General features: G+C 41.0%; 1 protein-coding gene across 1 annotated transcript; it reads left to right on the plus strand.

Moving 5' to 3' along the window:
• Nucleotides 1–26: 26 nt before the first annotated feature.
• Nucleotides 27–11517, plus strand: LOC105759942 (acyl-coenzyme A synthetase ACSM4, mitochondrial). Its single transcript, XM_072935627.1, has 14 exons — nt 27–329; nt 3473–3738; nt 4489–4699; nt 5126–5333; nt 5738–5881; nt 6291–6447; nt 6909–6988; nt 7672–7795; nt 8528–8608; nt 8736–8837; nt 9755–9882; nt 9982–10081; nt 10694–10813; nt 11221–11517. The coding sequence occupies exons 2-14, from the start codon at nt 3538–3540 to the stop codon at nt 11305–11307; spliced, it is 1743 nt and encodes a 580-aa protein (XP_072791728.1). The 5' UTR covers nt 27–329; nt 3473–3537; the 3' UTR covers nt 11308–11517.
• The last annotated feature ends 97 nt before the right edge of the window (nt 11518–11614 follow it).

The following is an 11614-nucleotide window of genomic DNA, read 5'->3' on the forward strand; positions in this document are numbered from 1 at the left end:
ATGCATTTCTTTTTAATGCTTCTCTTCATCATGATGAATTTGTGATGTACTTAAATGGTTAAACTGGAGGAAAAAAATGCTTTAGGTTAAGGTGCAAATTATGCACAATTAACAATGGTGTAAATGATTACAAGAAAAAAGTTACTCCACAGAAAGAATTCTGCTGCTTGGTCTGTTTTCTGCCACATTCTTTTCTCACTGCTCCAGAAGTGAGCAATAAAGTCAGAAGAGTTTCACTCCAGAACCTTTATGAAGGAGTTTCCAGGTTTCACATCTCCAGGGAACAGCTGATCCTTGCAGTGTCTCTTATGGGAAACATGTCCTAACAGGTGAGTGAAATGAATGAAGAGGATCTCCCCCAGCAGCTCCTGATCTTTCCTGTCCATAGCAGACATGTGAGGAAAATGTTATTTATCTGAACTCCTCATGTTTATGATCACTGAGCAAAGCAAATGATATTAAATCAGGAATAACTATTTTTGATTATCACTTCTCATTCTGAGAACTTTGCCATTACTGGGTCTTTTCCTGAGTTTTTTGTCTTCATTTTCACCTCTACATTTGCAGGTGAGAAAGTGCTAAGAACTTGAAGGTTTACACAGTCTTCTTGCAGATGTTGTTGCAGAGCACTTGGGAATCCCAAACTCTAAATGTGTTTCATCTTGTCAGTCTTGAATATCATTTCCCTAAATATTCCTAAATATTATGTCCCTCCTCTTTCTCTTATAGGCTATTATGTATATTTTGTATATGTATATTACATTTGTCATTGTAATGCTCTGAAATATGCAAGTTACAGATAAATAAGAGAATTAGAGCAGACCAAGAAAGGAGAAGCATTTTCCTACGTGATTAAGGATTGTTTACAACTCATCAGTATTTCTCTGCCACAATGTCCAAGGATTATGCAGAACATCATGAATTTCTTTTGCTTTTGACAAAACATCTATCTGGGGGAAAAAATGTGCACCCAGATTGTTTATGCTGGCAGACATCACTGAAAAGATTACATTGTGTTAAGCTCTGGGTATTTGAACTCATTTGCCTGATAGGCAGATTAAATATTACTGTATAAGGTTCTACTAAGGAATAAGGCAACAGTTCCAATGTTAAATAAGTAACTTTTCTTGAGAAGTAAAATTTGACCAATGCTGAGATCCATGCACCAAAGATGTGAGAATAAATAGTTACAATTGAAGACATGCGACAAGGGGTAAAATATATAGGCAGGTCCATGATCTGTTTTTATTTCTTGTGGGATGCCTAGAGTTGAAGGTGCTTGTAGGAAATGTTTAATAACATCTTTTCCAGTTTCACCTATGTGAGCAGAGGCAAAGATTGCTCCTAAGAAAGTGTCTCTGGAAACATGCATACATTTAAAGCGACCAAAAGACACATAATGGGTAGCATTGCTCTGCCAGATTTGTAATCTGTGAAATCCTCTAGAATTTACTCCTGCCTTAACAGACAGTAGAGAATATTTCTGGCAGCCAGAGCATGTAGTGACAATGCATGTTAGTTTGTTTATTACCTTCTGTTAGGAATCTTGGCAAAGAAGAATGAAAACATATATGCATGACAAAATAGGGATGCTGTTTCTGAGAAAAAATAAAAATTAAAAGTTTTAAGCAAGGAGTATAACTGATCATTAGTAACTGTCTCTAGGAAGGAATTTTCAGCTCTCTTAAAAATACCTGTAAAATAAGCAGAATCAATTACCAAATTAAAAAGGAATGTAACAAAAGAAACAACAGGAATTATCTTTAGCAAAGGCTTAACCCAATTAATAGTTTGTAACAGTCTGAGAGAGAATTTTAAGTTCCAAATATTTCTAGGGTAATGTTTGCTGTATCTTTTCCTCTGCGATGGGGAAAGGGGCAGGGGTAGACACACCGTCCTGTGTCTGGGACAGGTTCCGCCCTCGAGTTTCATCCCCAGGGTTAGAGGGGTTAAAAGCAGTCTCAGTGTGGGAAGGGATCCTGCAAGGTGGAGTGGCCCCAGACCCCTCGGATTCCTGCCACTCCAGCAAGGCCGGGGAGGGGCCGAGCACTGGGAGTTGGTGCTCTTTGGCTTTGAGCATTTTGAGAATCACATGGAAAGCAGGCAGCAGACACATCATGAGAGGGCCCCCTTGGTAGCTAGGTCATGAAGTGTGACACCCACAAAATCTCAAAATCCTGCAGAGAAAATTCCACAGTCTGTGCTGTTTTCCGCAGCGCTGTGAGGGGCTGAGCGGGCAGCAGGCAGGCTTGTCCCATGGGCTGCAGCTGGCGAGGCAGAAGTGGCTGGGCTGAGGCAGCGCCAGGTGGGCGAACGCAAGGCCCTGGCGGCAGCAGAGCTTGGCGCAGCACTCCTGGCTGCAGTCACTGGAAAATTCTGAAACACTCATTTTAGGAGGTTTTTTTACCTCACGATTTTGGGCCCTTCTGTGAACTGCGAAGAAAAATTTAAAGCTATCGTATATGTCCCTGTTTAGTCTTGCCAGTCTTATTCCCATAATAATCGGGATTAGGTGAGGTGTGCCCACCTGGTTGGGGTAGGAACAGCAGGAATAAGTGTCTCTATTATCCGCTTACCTGCTTTTTCGGGCAGGCATCCAAAAGATCTGAGCCAGCTCCAAGGGTTGCTTGTAATCATGTCAAGCCTTCCAATTTAATCCACAGCAAAGAAAAAAGAGATGTCCTGTTGATTGGCCAAAACCCAGCCAAATCGAGCCAAAGTAGATCCCTCAATATGAGGTCCCTGTTCGGGCCCCATTTATTGTAGTCTTCACTCACTGCGATCCCTAGTTCAACTTGGCTGGGGGAACTGGCAAAATAAAGGATGATAATTATGGTTTTGCCTGAAAAATAAAGACTTAATAGCAAAATAACAGATGTAGAAACTGCAGAGTCAAGGGGCAAGATCTAAAAATGGGAGGCGTGGCGAACACCAAAAGGTATAGGGGTCTTCTGAGGGTAAGGATCCAATCAGGAACACGGACTTGGAACATGACCTTATTTGTAAAAGGTACCAAACCAGCTGAGAGCAAGAAACAGAAACCGGACCAAATATAGGATAGTTCTATTAAGATATTGACTCCCATGTCCCCACTCTTCTTGCCATGACTTAGCTAGGTGTCCTTTCTTCAGTGTCCTGTTTCCCATGGCCTCAGATTGATGCCTCCTGCATATGCTACTGAGGTTAAACCACCGTTTATCCCAGCTGAATGAGATTCCACAGTTGTTTTTGTTCCAGGATTGATAGTAACAACTCTGCTAATTTTATTAACCTCAAGATGACTATGCTTATTCCTTCTGTATACCATAATGTTGAATACTCACATCACAAAAATACAGGTAACATGATACAAAATGAGGATGTGTATAAACAGCCTATTTTTTCAAGCTGGTTTGCATTCATTTATCCTATATCATACATGGGACAGCATCCAATAACTGTCTGGTTTTAAATGTATTTTCTTTCATTCCAGGTGACTGATTCCTTAGGTGTACACCAAATTCCTTCCCCTCACCATCTGATAAAACATCATTTATCATGAGAACATTTATTAAATCCTGCATTCCTCAGTGTTTGTGGATTCTCGGGTCACCTTCCAGAAAATTCCATGGAAACAACAGGCTTCTTACATCTCAGATTATTTCCCATTATGAATCTATAAACCAGGGTAAAAAGGAACTGCCAGAATACTTCAACTTTGCAAGTGATGTGTTAGATGAGTGGGCACGACTGGAAAAGGTAGTATTTGTCTTTTCTAGACATTGAATTGTAGTTTAACCCCAGCTGTCAACTAAGAACCACAGAGCCCCTGGATCTCACACACACACATACACACACACACACAGTGGGATGGAGAGGAGAATCAGGAGAAAAAAAAGGTAAAACACATGGGTTGAGGAACAAACAGCTTAAGAATTGAAATATAATAGTAATAATAATAATCATACTAGTAGCAGTAGTATCTCAGTGCCCACTGATTGATGCCCAGCCAATTTCCAAACACCTCCCAGGAAATTTCCTCCCAGGTTATAAACTGAGCAGGACCTCCTGTGATGTGGAATAACCCTTCAGGCAGTTCAGATCAGCTGCCCTGTCTATGGTCTCTCCCAGATTTTTGTGTGCCTCTTTGTTGGCGGAGTGTGGGAAACTGGAACGTCCTTGACCTACAGTAAGCACTGCTTAGCAACAACTAAAACATCAGTGTGTTATCAAAACTGCACTGATCCTAAATTCATAAACCACAGCACTTTATCAGGACATGGTAAGAAAATTGACTCTATTCCAGCCAAAACAAGGACACAGTGGAACAAATCTCAGATTATACAAATCTGTTTTCTCATGGGTACTGGGCAGTATTGACTGCAGAGTGGAAAGCAATATTTTATTTTGTTTATCAGAAATACAGGTATCACCCTAAGAGAGTGATTGCTAGGGATGATGAAATGTTTTAAAGTTTGTCTTATTTTAATATCTCCTAATGTGTTGTAGGTTGGAAAAAAGCCAGCAAATCCAGCTTTTTGGTGGGTCAATGATGAGGGAGAGGAGGTGAAGTGGAGCTTTGAGGAGCTGGGCTCTCTGTCCAGGAAGGCAGCCAATGTCCTTTCTGAGGCCTGTGGTTTGCAGAGAGGAGACAGGGTTTTGGCAGTTCTGCCTCGTGTTCCTGAGTGGTGGCTCCTGAATGTGGCCTGCATGCGAGCAGGTGAGTGACTCACTGACTTCTTGGGTGCAGACAGAAGGCAAAGAGAGCATACAAGACAATGTAAACAGGAGTATTCTGTTGTGACCTCTAGAAGTGATCTTTGGCCTAGAAGGAGAATTGGCAGCACCCACACAGGAAGCACAGGGCCAGACATGGTCCAGTCTAACAGCATCCTCAGGTGAAGCCAGTGAGGGCTGAATGGCTGCAACCAAGGGCCAGACTTGACCACATACATTGGAAGGCAGCTGAATTTATAATGGAAGAACTTATATCATTAGAGTCATTAATAATTCAATATATCTATTTTGCTCTGCTTTTAAACTGATAAACATCCATGATGGATAAAATCAGCATCAACAGAGACACATTATCAAACGTTTTTGGGAAATGCTGAGTTTTCTCAATTGCTCCTTGCTTTTTTTCCAGGAATTGTCCTTATTCCAGGAACATCTCAATTAACAGCCAAAGACATCTCATACCGACTGCAGGCTTCAAAAGCCAAGTGCATTGTTACCAATGACACGCTGGCACCTGCAGTGGAATCTGTCCTGCCTGGCAGCCAGTTCCTGAAAAGTAAACTCATTGTAGGCCAAGGGAGCAGGGATGGGTGGCTGAACTTCAAAGAACTCCTTGTGTGAGTATCCAGCTCTTTTCTTCCCAGATCTTTGAGGTGAAGGGAGCTGTATTAGTTAGATGACATTGCTGAGTTGTGGGGGTAATTTTCAAAATGCAAATGAGTTACGTTTCTCTGTCAACTTTCAGCATTGTAATTACGCTGCATTAAGTACAGATTCATGCAACCCAGGTTCTGGGACCCAAGTTCAGGTCCTTCAGCTTCTTCTTGCTCCTCAGCCTTGTGATTCAGAGTGTATGCATAAGGCAAAATGTGTTCTCTAACTTTTCCCTGTGATATATAATGGATTTAGTAAGATCATATAATTTGGGGCAGCTTTCCTGTTGAACTCCTAAACAATAAAAATACTGCTTCCCTAGTGGAAAACTGTGTGTAGTGACTGGAATATATAATTTCTTCTGAAGGGTTGCATCTGCTGACCATAAATGTGTCAAGACGAGGAGTCAAGACCCAATGCTCGTGTATTTTACCAGCGGAACTACGGGCTTTCCAAAAATGGTGCTGCATTCCCACAGCAGTTACGGCATTGGATTTGCAACCACTGGCAGGTATTACCTTGCAATTCCTCCCACAGTCCTGATTAAATGCTGTGATGAGCATTAAACTGAACATGAAGCCATAACATTCAGGTAAATACAGGCATTTCATAACTGTAGGATTTGCACCTTCTTCATCTTTCCCTTCTCATTGTAAAACCCTTGTTATTAAAAGCTTCTTGAAGACCCAATTGCACTCATCATGCAGAGTTGTGTCACTTGCAGGGCTGAAAGCAGAGGAGCAATAAGGAAACATCCCTACAGCTTCACCAGAGGAAGTCAAGTGCTCTCATGTTGAGTCAACCTTCCATGAGAACCTGAGCAACCTTGGGCCATTTTGTTATGTCTTAAAAGTTAAATCTGTGGCTTGGTATTGATTTGCTTTCCCTGAAAGTTTTTTTCATCTCTGCTTTTTCATCAGGTATTGGTTGAACTTGACTCCTTCAGATGTAATGTGGAATACCTCTGATACTGGCTGGGCAAAATCAGCCTACGGCAGTGTTTTTTCACCATGGATCTGTGGATCCTGTGTCTTTGTACACAATATACCACAGTTTCAACCAGAAGTTATTGCAGAGGTGCGTAATCCCCACATCTCAAGCAATCCAAAGGTACCAGAATGCCTACTCCTCTTCCCAGGTCTTTTTCAAAACCACTCAGCTGGATGATTCTCCTCAACATTGGCCTCTTGTGTGGGGCAGAAACTCTGACTTTCCCAAGAATAATACTGGAAAAGCTGTGGTATAGTTCCCTATCACAAATTAGGCTTGAGCCTAGGACAAAGACACCTTGGAAAACACCCCAAAAAACCCTTTAATTGGAACTACTGTTCTCACTGGTCCTTCATTTACATGAATGACTTCTGTTGGACAGAAAGTTCTATATTTTCTGCAGGAGTTGGACTGTCTGGTACAGCATTTTTAGGGTTTTCATCTTGCAGACATTTGAGCATGTAAATTGTGTTAATCACCTGCACATTCACAAGGTCAGACCCAGCATTACACTTCATGTCCAGCACAACAACTTCCTATTTTTCTAGACTCTCTCAAAATATCCCATCACCACCTTCTGCACGGCTCCCACCGCCTTCCGCATGCTGGTCCAACATGATGTGAGCAGGTACCGCAGGGAGGGGAGGGAGGCTGGGGTATAATGCTGGGACAGTTCTGCATGATTACTTCCTTAGCTTCCTTAATTCTCTTTTTCAGTTCAAGGAAACCTAATTAGCAAAGCTTGCTCTCAGTAAAGAAGGCTCTCAGTTTTCAAATGTGAGAAGAATTAGCCACACCATACGCTGCTTGGGCTTCAGCACTTGGTCTTTGAATAGACAGCACATAGGAAACAAGGAAGATTTTTTTTTTTTAAGCTGTAACTTCCTCTGAATTTAGGCTTCACAGTTCAATTTCAGTCAATGTTTTAGGCAGCATTGGATCAGCTGGTACACCATGGAGTTGTTCTCACATGTTTGAGAATGAAGGGAGCAGTTAGCAGAGTTCCACATGCTGAGAGCTATTTGGTAGCTGTTCTTCCTGGTTTGTTACTCTGTGAAATACCCAGGTTGTGAGAAGTGGTTTGTAAGGAGTTTTCACATCTTTGGTAAGGTACTCATTCTGGTCACATAGGTCTTTCATCCTGCCAAAAACCAACCCAGGTTTAACAGAGAGCTCAGGCTCTGTCTTCCTATTTAGTCTTTCCTTCAGCCTTAGATGTACTTGGAAAGCTGAGGAAGTCTGTTTAGTTAGGGTTGCTTACTGCTCATTTTAGGAGTTAAGGGAATTATTTCATTTGCTCTTCCTCTCAAGCTACAAGTTCCCAAGTCTGAAGCACTGCACAACTGGAGGAGAAGCACTGAATCCTGAAGTACTTGCAAAGTGGAAAATCCAGACAGGGCTGGATATCCATGAAGGTTATGGCCAGACCGAAACAGTACGTTTGCATTAATTCTTGTAGTATACCCATTCAAGGGTAAGAATACCAGAGCCACTATGTCCTTGATAAATCAATGGAAAAAGTGAGAATCACTTATATGATTAAAAAAAAAAAAAAAATACTTTGTATAATTGTAATTATACAGTTCCAGAATCAGCAAGCTGCATGTTCTAATGGTTTAGACCCCTGCAAAAACCATGCCAGAGACACTTCCAATCAAATAAGTTGTAGGAGATCCCTTTATCATCTTTACTTCAAACAACCCTGAAAACATAATTTGCTCCAGCTATCAATTTGGCCTGTCTGAGTTTTTAATGGCAAATATTAAACCAGCTCACATCCCAGATTTCTCTGTAAGTGAACATTAACAAAAATATTAAGACTGAGATCTCAGGATTTCTTTCATTTTGCCCTTGAAATGTTTCCAAATTAATTGTCCCAGTATTGAAATAAGATCTGTAATAATAATCTGCTGTCCTGCAAAATAAAAGTCAAGTGTTTACAGGACAATCCACTAGCTCAGACCCAACAAAACAAAGCTCACACAGGTCTGATGTGAAATGCCTCTCAACCCCACTCTTATGTTCTCAAAAAAATCATAGTTCTTTGGTCCTGATTCAGCCCTTGTCACAGCAAAATCATGGAAAGATGCCTAATACAAACAATAATAAAATTTACAAGATGTTGCAACAATTTTTAAAAATCTTTTTAAAAAAATGTATTCTGCAGGTGGCAATTTGTGCCAATATGAAAGGAATGAAAATTAAACCTGGCTCTTTGGGAAAAGCTGTTCCCCCTTATGATGTGCAGGTATGTGGCAGCTGTGGGTAGAACAGCAAGGCAGTGCTGTCTGCGTCCCTCTGTGCCCTGCACTGAGCTGCAGCAGATGTTCCTGTGAGCTGATCAAAGCACAATGCTGTGTCTGTCCTTTCTGCAGATCGTAGATGACCGTGGGGCTGTTGTGCCTAGAGGAGAAGAGGGCACCATTGCTGTCCGGGTGCAGCCCACACGACCCTTCTGTCTGTTCTCCGAGTACTTGGTGAGCCTGACCTGCTGTGTCTGTGTCTGCTGGGAGACTCAGCAGAGAGCCAGGGCAAAGGTCTGCCAGGAGCAGAATTCCATGCAGGATCCTCAGAAAGCCTCACTGGGTTACTTGAGGACTTTGAGCCTGATCAGTGTGTGGTGATGCTGAGGTGCAGGACATTCTTAAGAAAACAGTGGACTGAGGCAAACTTAACGATAGTCTCCCCTGCAACTAAACTGTCACAATGAATAAACTTTGGGGGACCTATCTATGGTTTTTATCATTTTCTGAACCCCCATAATATTGGGGTATTTGTAGCATCCTCAAACAACAACTTGTAAAATGTATTTTCTTGCTAGGGGATAAGAAACTTCTACAAGTTCAAGACCATAGCTTCTGGTTTTCAGTCTGTCCTCTGTTGTCCAAATGTGTAACCAAGGTTACACTGGATGTAGAGGTTCCATAAGTCAATGCAAATAATGAAATTTTTCCTGCAGGTGACCTCATTTGAGTTTTGGTCCTGTCAGTTAAGGGTAAAAAGGTTTTTTTGACAGGATGTTATTGTGGTAACTCCCTGCAATGATAAATCATTTCCCTGGACAGAATGGGTTACACATTTTTGTGGGTTACACATTTGCTGTGATGGATGGGCATTTTGATAGACCATAACCTTTTCTCTCTTGAACAGAAATCTCTACATACACTCTTTAGTGTGCAGTGCTCTTTTCCACCTGTCACATACTTCAGGCATTAAACTGCTAATTAATATGGCTCTGGGTCTTTTAGTTGAAAATATGAAACAGTATTAAACACACTAATTTTCAGAACAACTGAAAAAATTACTTCTATCATTCTTTGCACCACTGCTAAGGAAATGCATTATGCTTCACTAATAATCAGAAATGTTTTCTGAAATATTTGATTGTTGTCAGGATAATCCAGAGAAAACTGCTGCCTCTGTGTGTGGAGATTTTTATCTCACCGGGGACAGAGGCGTTATGGATGAAGAGGGATATGTCTGGTTTGTTGGAAGAGCTGATGATATCATTAACTCTGCTGGGTAAGGCATTTCCTTTTAGATTTGCCTCCTGAAACGCAGCCTGGAAGGAGCAAAGGACTGGTCCATGCTGCTGGGCTGAGCTGCCTTTGTGCTCCCCAGGTATCGCATTGGCCCATTTGAAGTGGAGAGTGCGTTGATTGAGCACCCAGCAGTCTCAGAGGTGGCTGTTGTCAGCAGTCCTGACCCAGTGCGAGGGGAGGTAAAACAAAATAGGAAAAAATCTAAAATAAATACCCTTTCTACTAAGTATTAACTTCCTTATATGTACTAGGCTTCCTTGGAATTCAATATGTTGTATATTTTGAAATTGGGTGGGCTAAATTTTTTTTAAATCCATATCTTAATAGATCTTACAGTATCAAAATTTTTTATTTGTTTGCATCTTTTCATGTGGAAATATAGTTTGGCTTTTCAGACTAGTAAAGATATTTTTTTTTCTAAGCAATGAAATTTTGATTATTTCTTGTTTTGTCACCTAGTGCACTGTAGCAATGACATCCAGAGTGTTTAATTTTTGTTTTATATTTTCTACATTTGCAACATTTCTTTGAGCAACAGAGTCAAGATTTTCAGCTTTATTATGATATAACTTTAAGGGAAAAAAAAAGCTGGAAATATGGAAAAAATCCTCTGCTGCAGAATGAGTCCTTCATAGCAGAGCATTCTGTAATAAACAGCTATTGAAAAGGGAAATTAAAGAAAAATATCAAATTTTGGCATTCTGAATGTTGACATTCACTTTTCACAGCAGATATATTCCCTTATTGCCAGCTCTGGAAGTTAATGGAACCCCTTCATTTTTGTGGCACAGGTGGTCAAAGCCTTCATTGTTTTAGCTCCTGCTTTTGTATCACATGATCCAGAAAAATTAATTCATGAGCTTCAACAGCATGTTAAGAAGGTCACTGCACCGTACAAGTATCCAAGGAAGGTAAGTCCAGCCCAAAAGGACACGTTCTCTCATTGTACCAGAAACTGGGCAATTTTTGTCCTGCCTCAGCTCTTTTTCAACAGCTTTCTGACAAACACTGCGACCAGAGGTAGATAAAATAAAAGTTGATAATAGGGTTTGTTGCAGCTGTAGCCTTGGGTTAGCTGTGTGTGCTAGAATGGACCCAGAGGGAGGCAATGGTGGTGAAATTTTATTTTATGAGGGCCCAGTCTTTCTTTGTGGAATCCTGGAGTTTTCACTGCAGCTCAAATGGGCAAGGCATTCAGTCAGCATTTCATCATCCCAGCCCTGGCTGTGCAGCTTCCCATTCTTTCATCCCCAGCCATAATGAAATATTGTCTTTCCTTCAGCTGGGAGTTTAACCAGGACGTATTTTTGCCTTTCAGGTGGAGTTTGTTCAGGACCTGCCAAAGACAGTTACTGGGAAAATCCAGAGAAATGTTCTAAGGAGCAAAGAGTGGGCAAAAGTATAAAAAGAGCAAGACTAATCTGGAAAACAAGGAGATAAATATTCCATTACCTGTGCCAACCATAACATATCAAACATGGCACATGTTTAGGACCCAGAACACATGGAAACATTGCAAAAAACAACTTGTGGAAGAAAAAGTAGAAAACACTCGAACAAAGTATAACTACAACTCTTAGATACATATAAATAAAAGAGAAATTTATAAAAGTAATCTTTGTCCTGTGGTGGGTATTAGCAGCACATTGACATATTCTTGTCAATAACTACCACTGTAACATCCTAAATTCTTTCAGAGTGGAAAGAAAAAA

Source organism: Taeniopygia guttata, chromosome 14, assembly GCF_048771995.1.
Source record: "Taeniopygia guttata chromosome 14, bTaeGut7.mat, whole genome shotgun sequence".
NCBI classification, from domain to species: Eukaryota; Metazoa; Chordata; class Aves; order Passeriformes; family Estrildidae; genus Taeniopygia; species Taeniopygia guttata.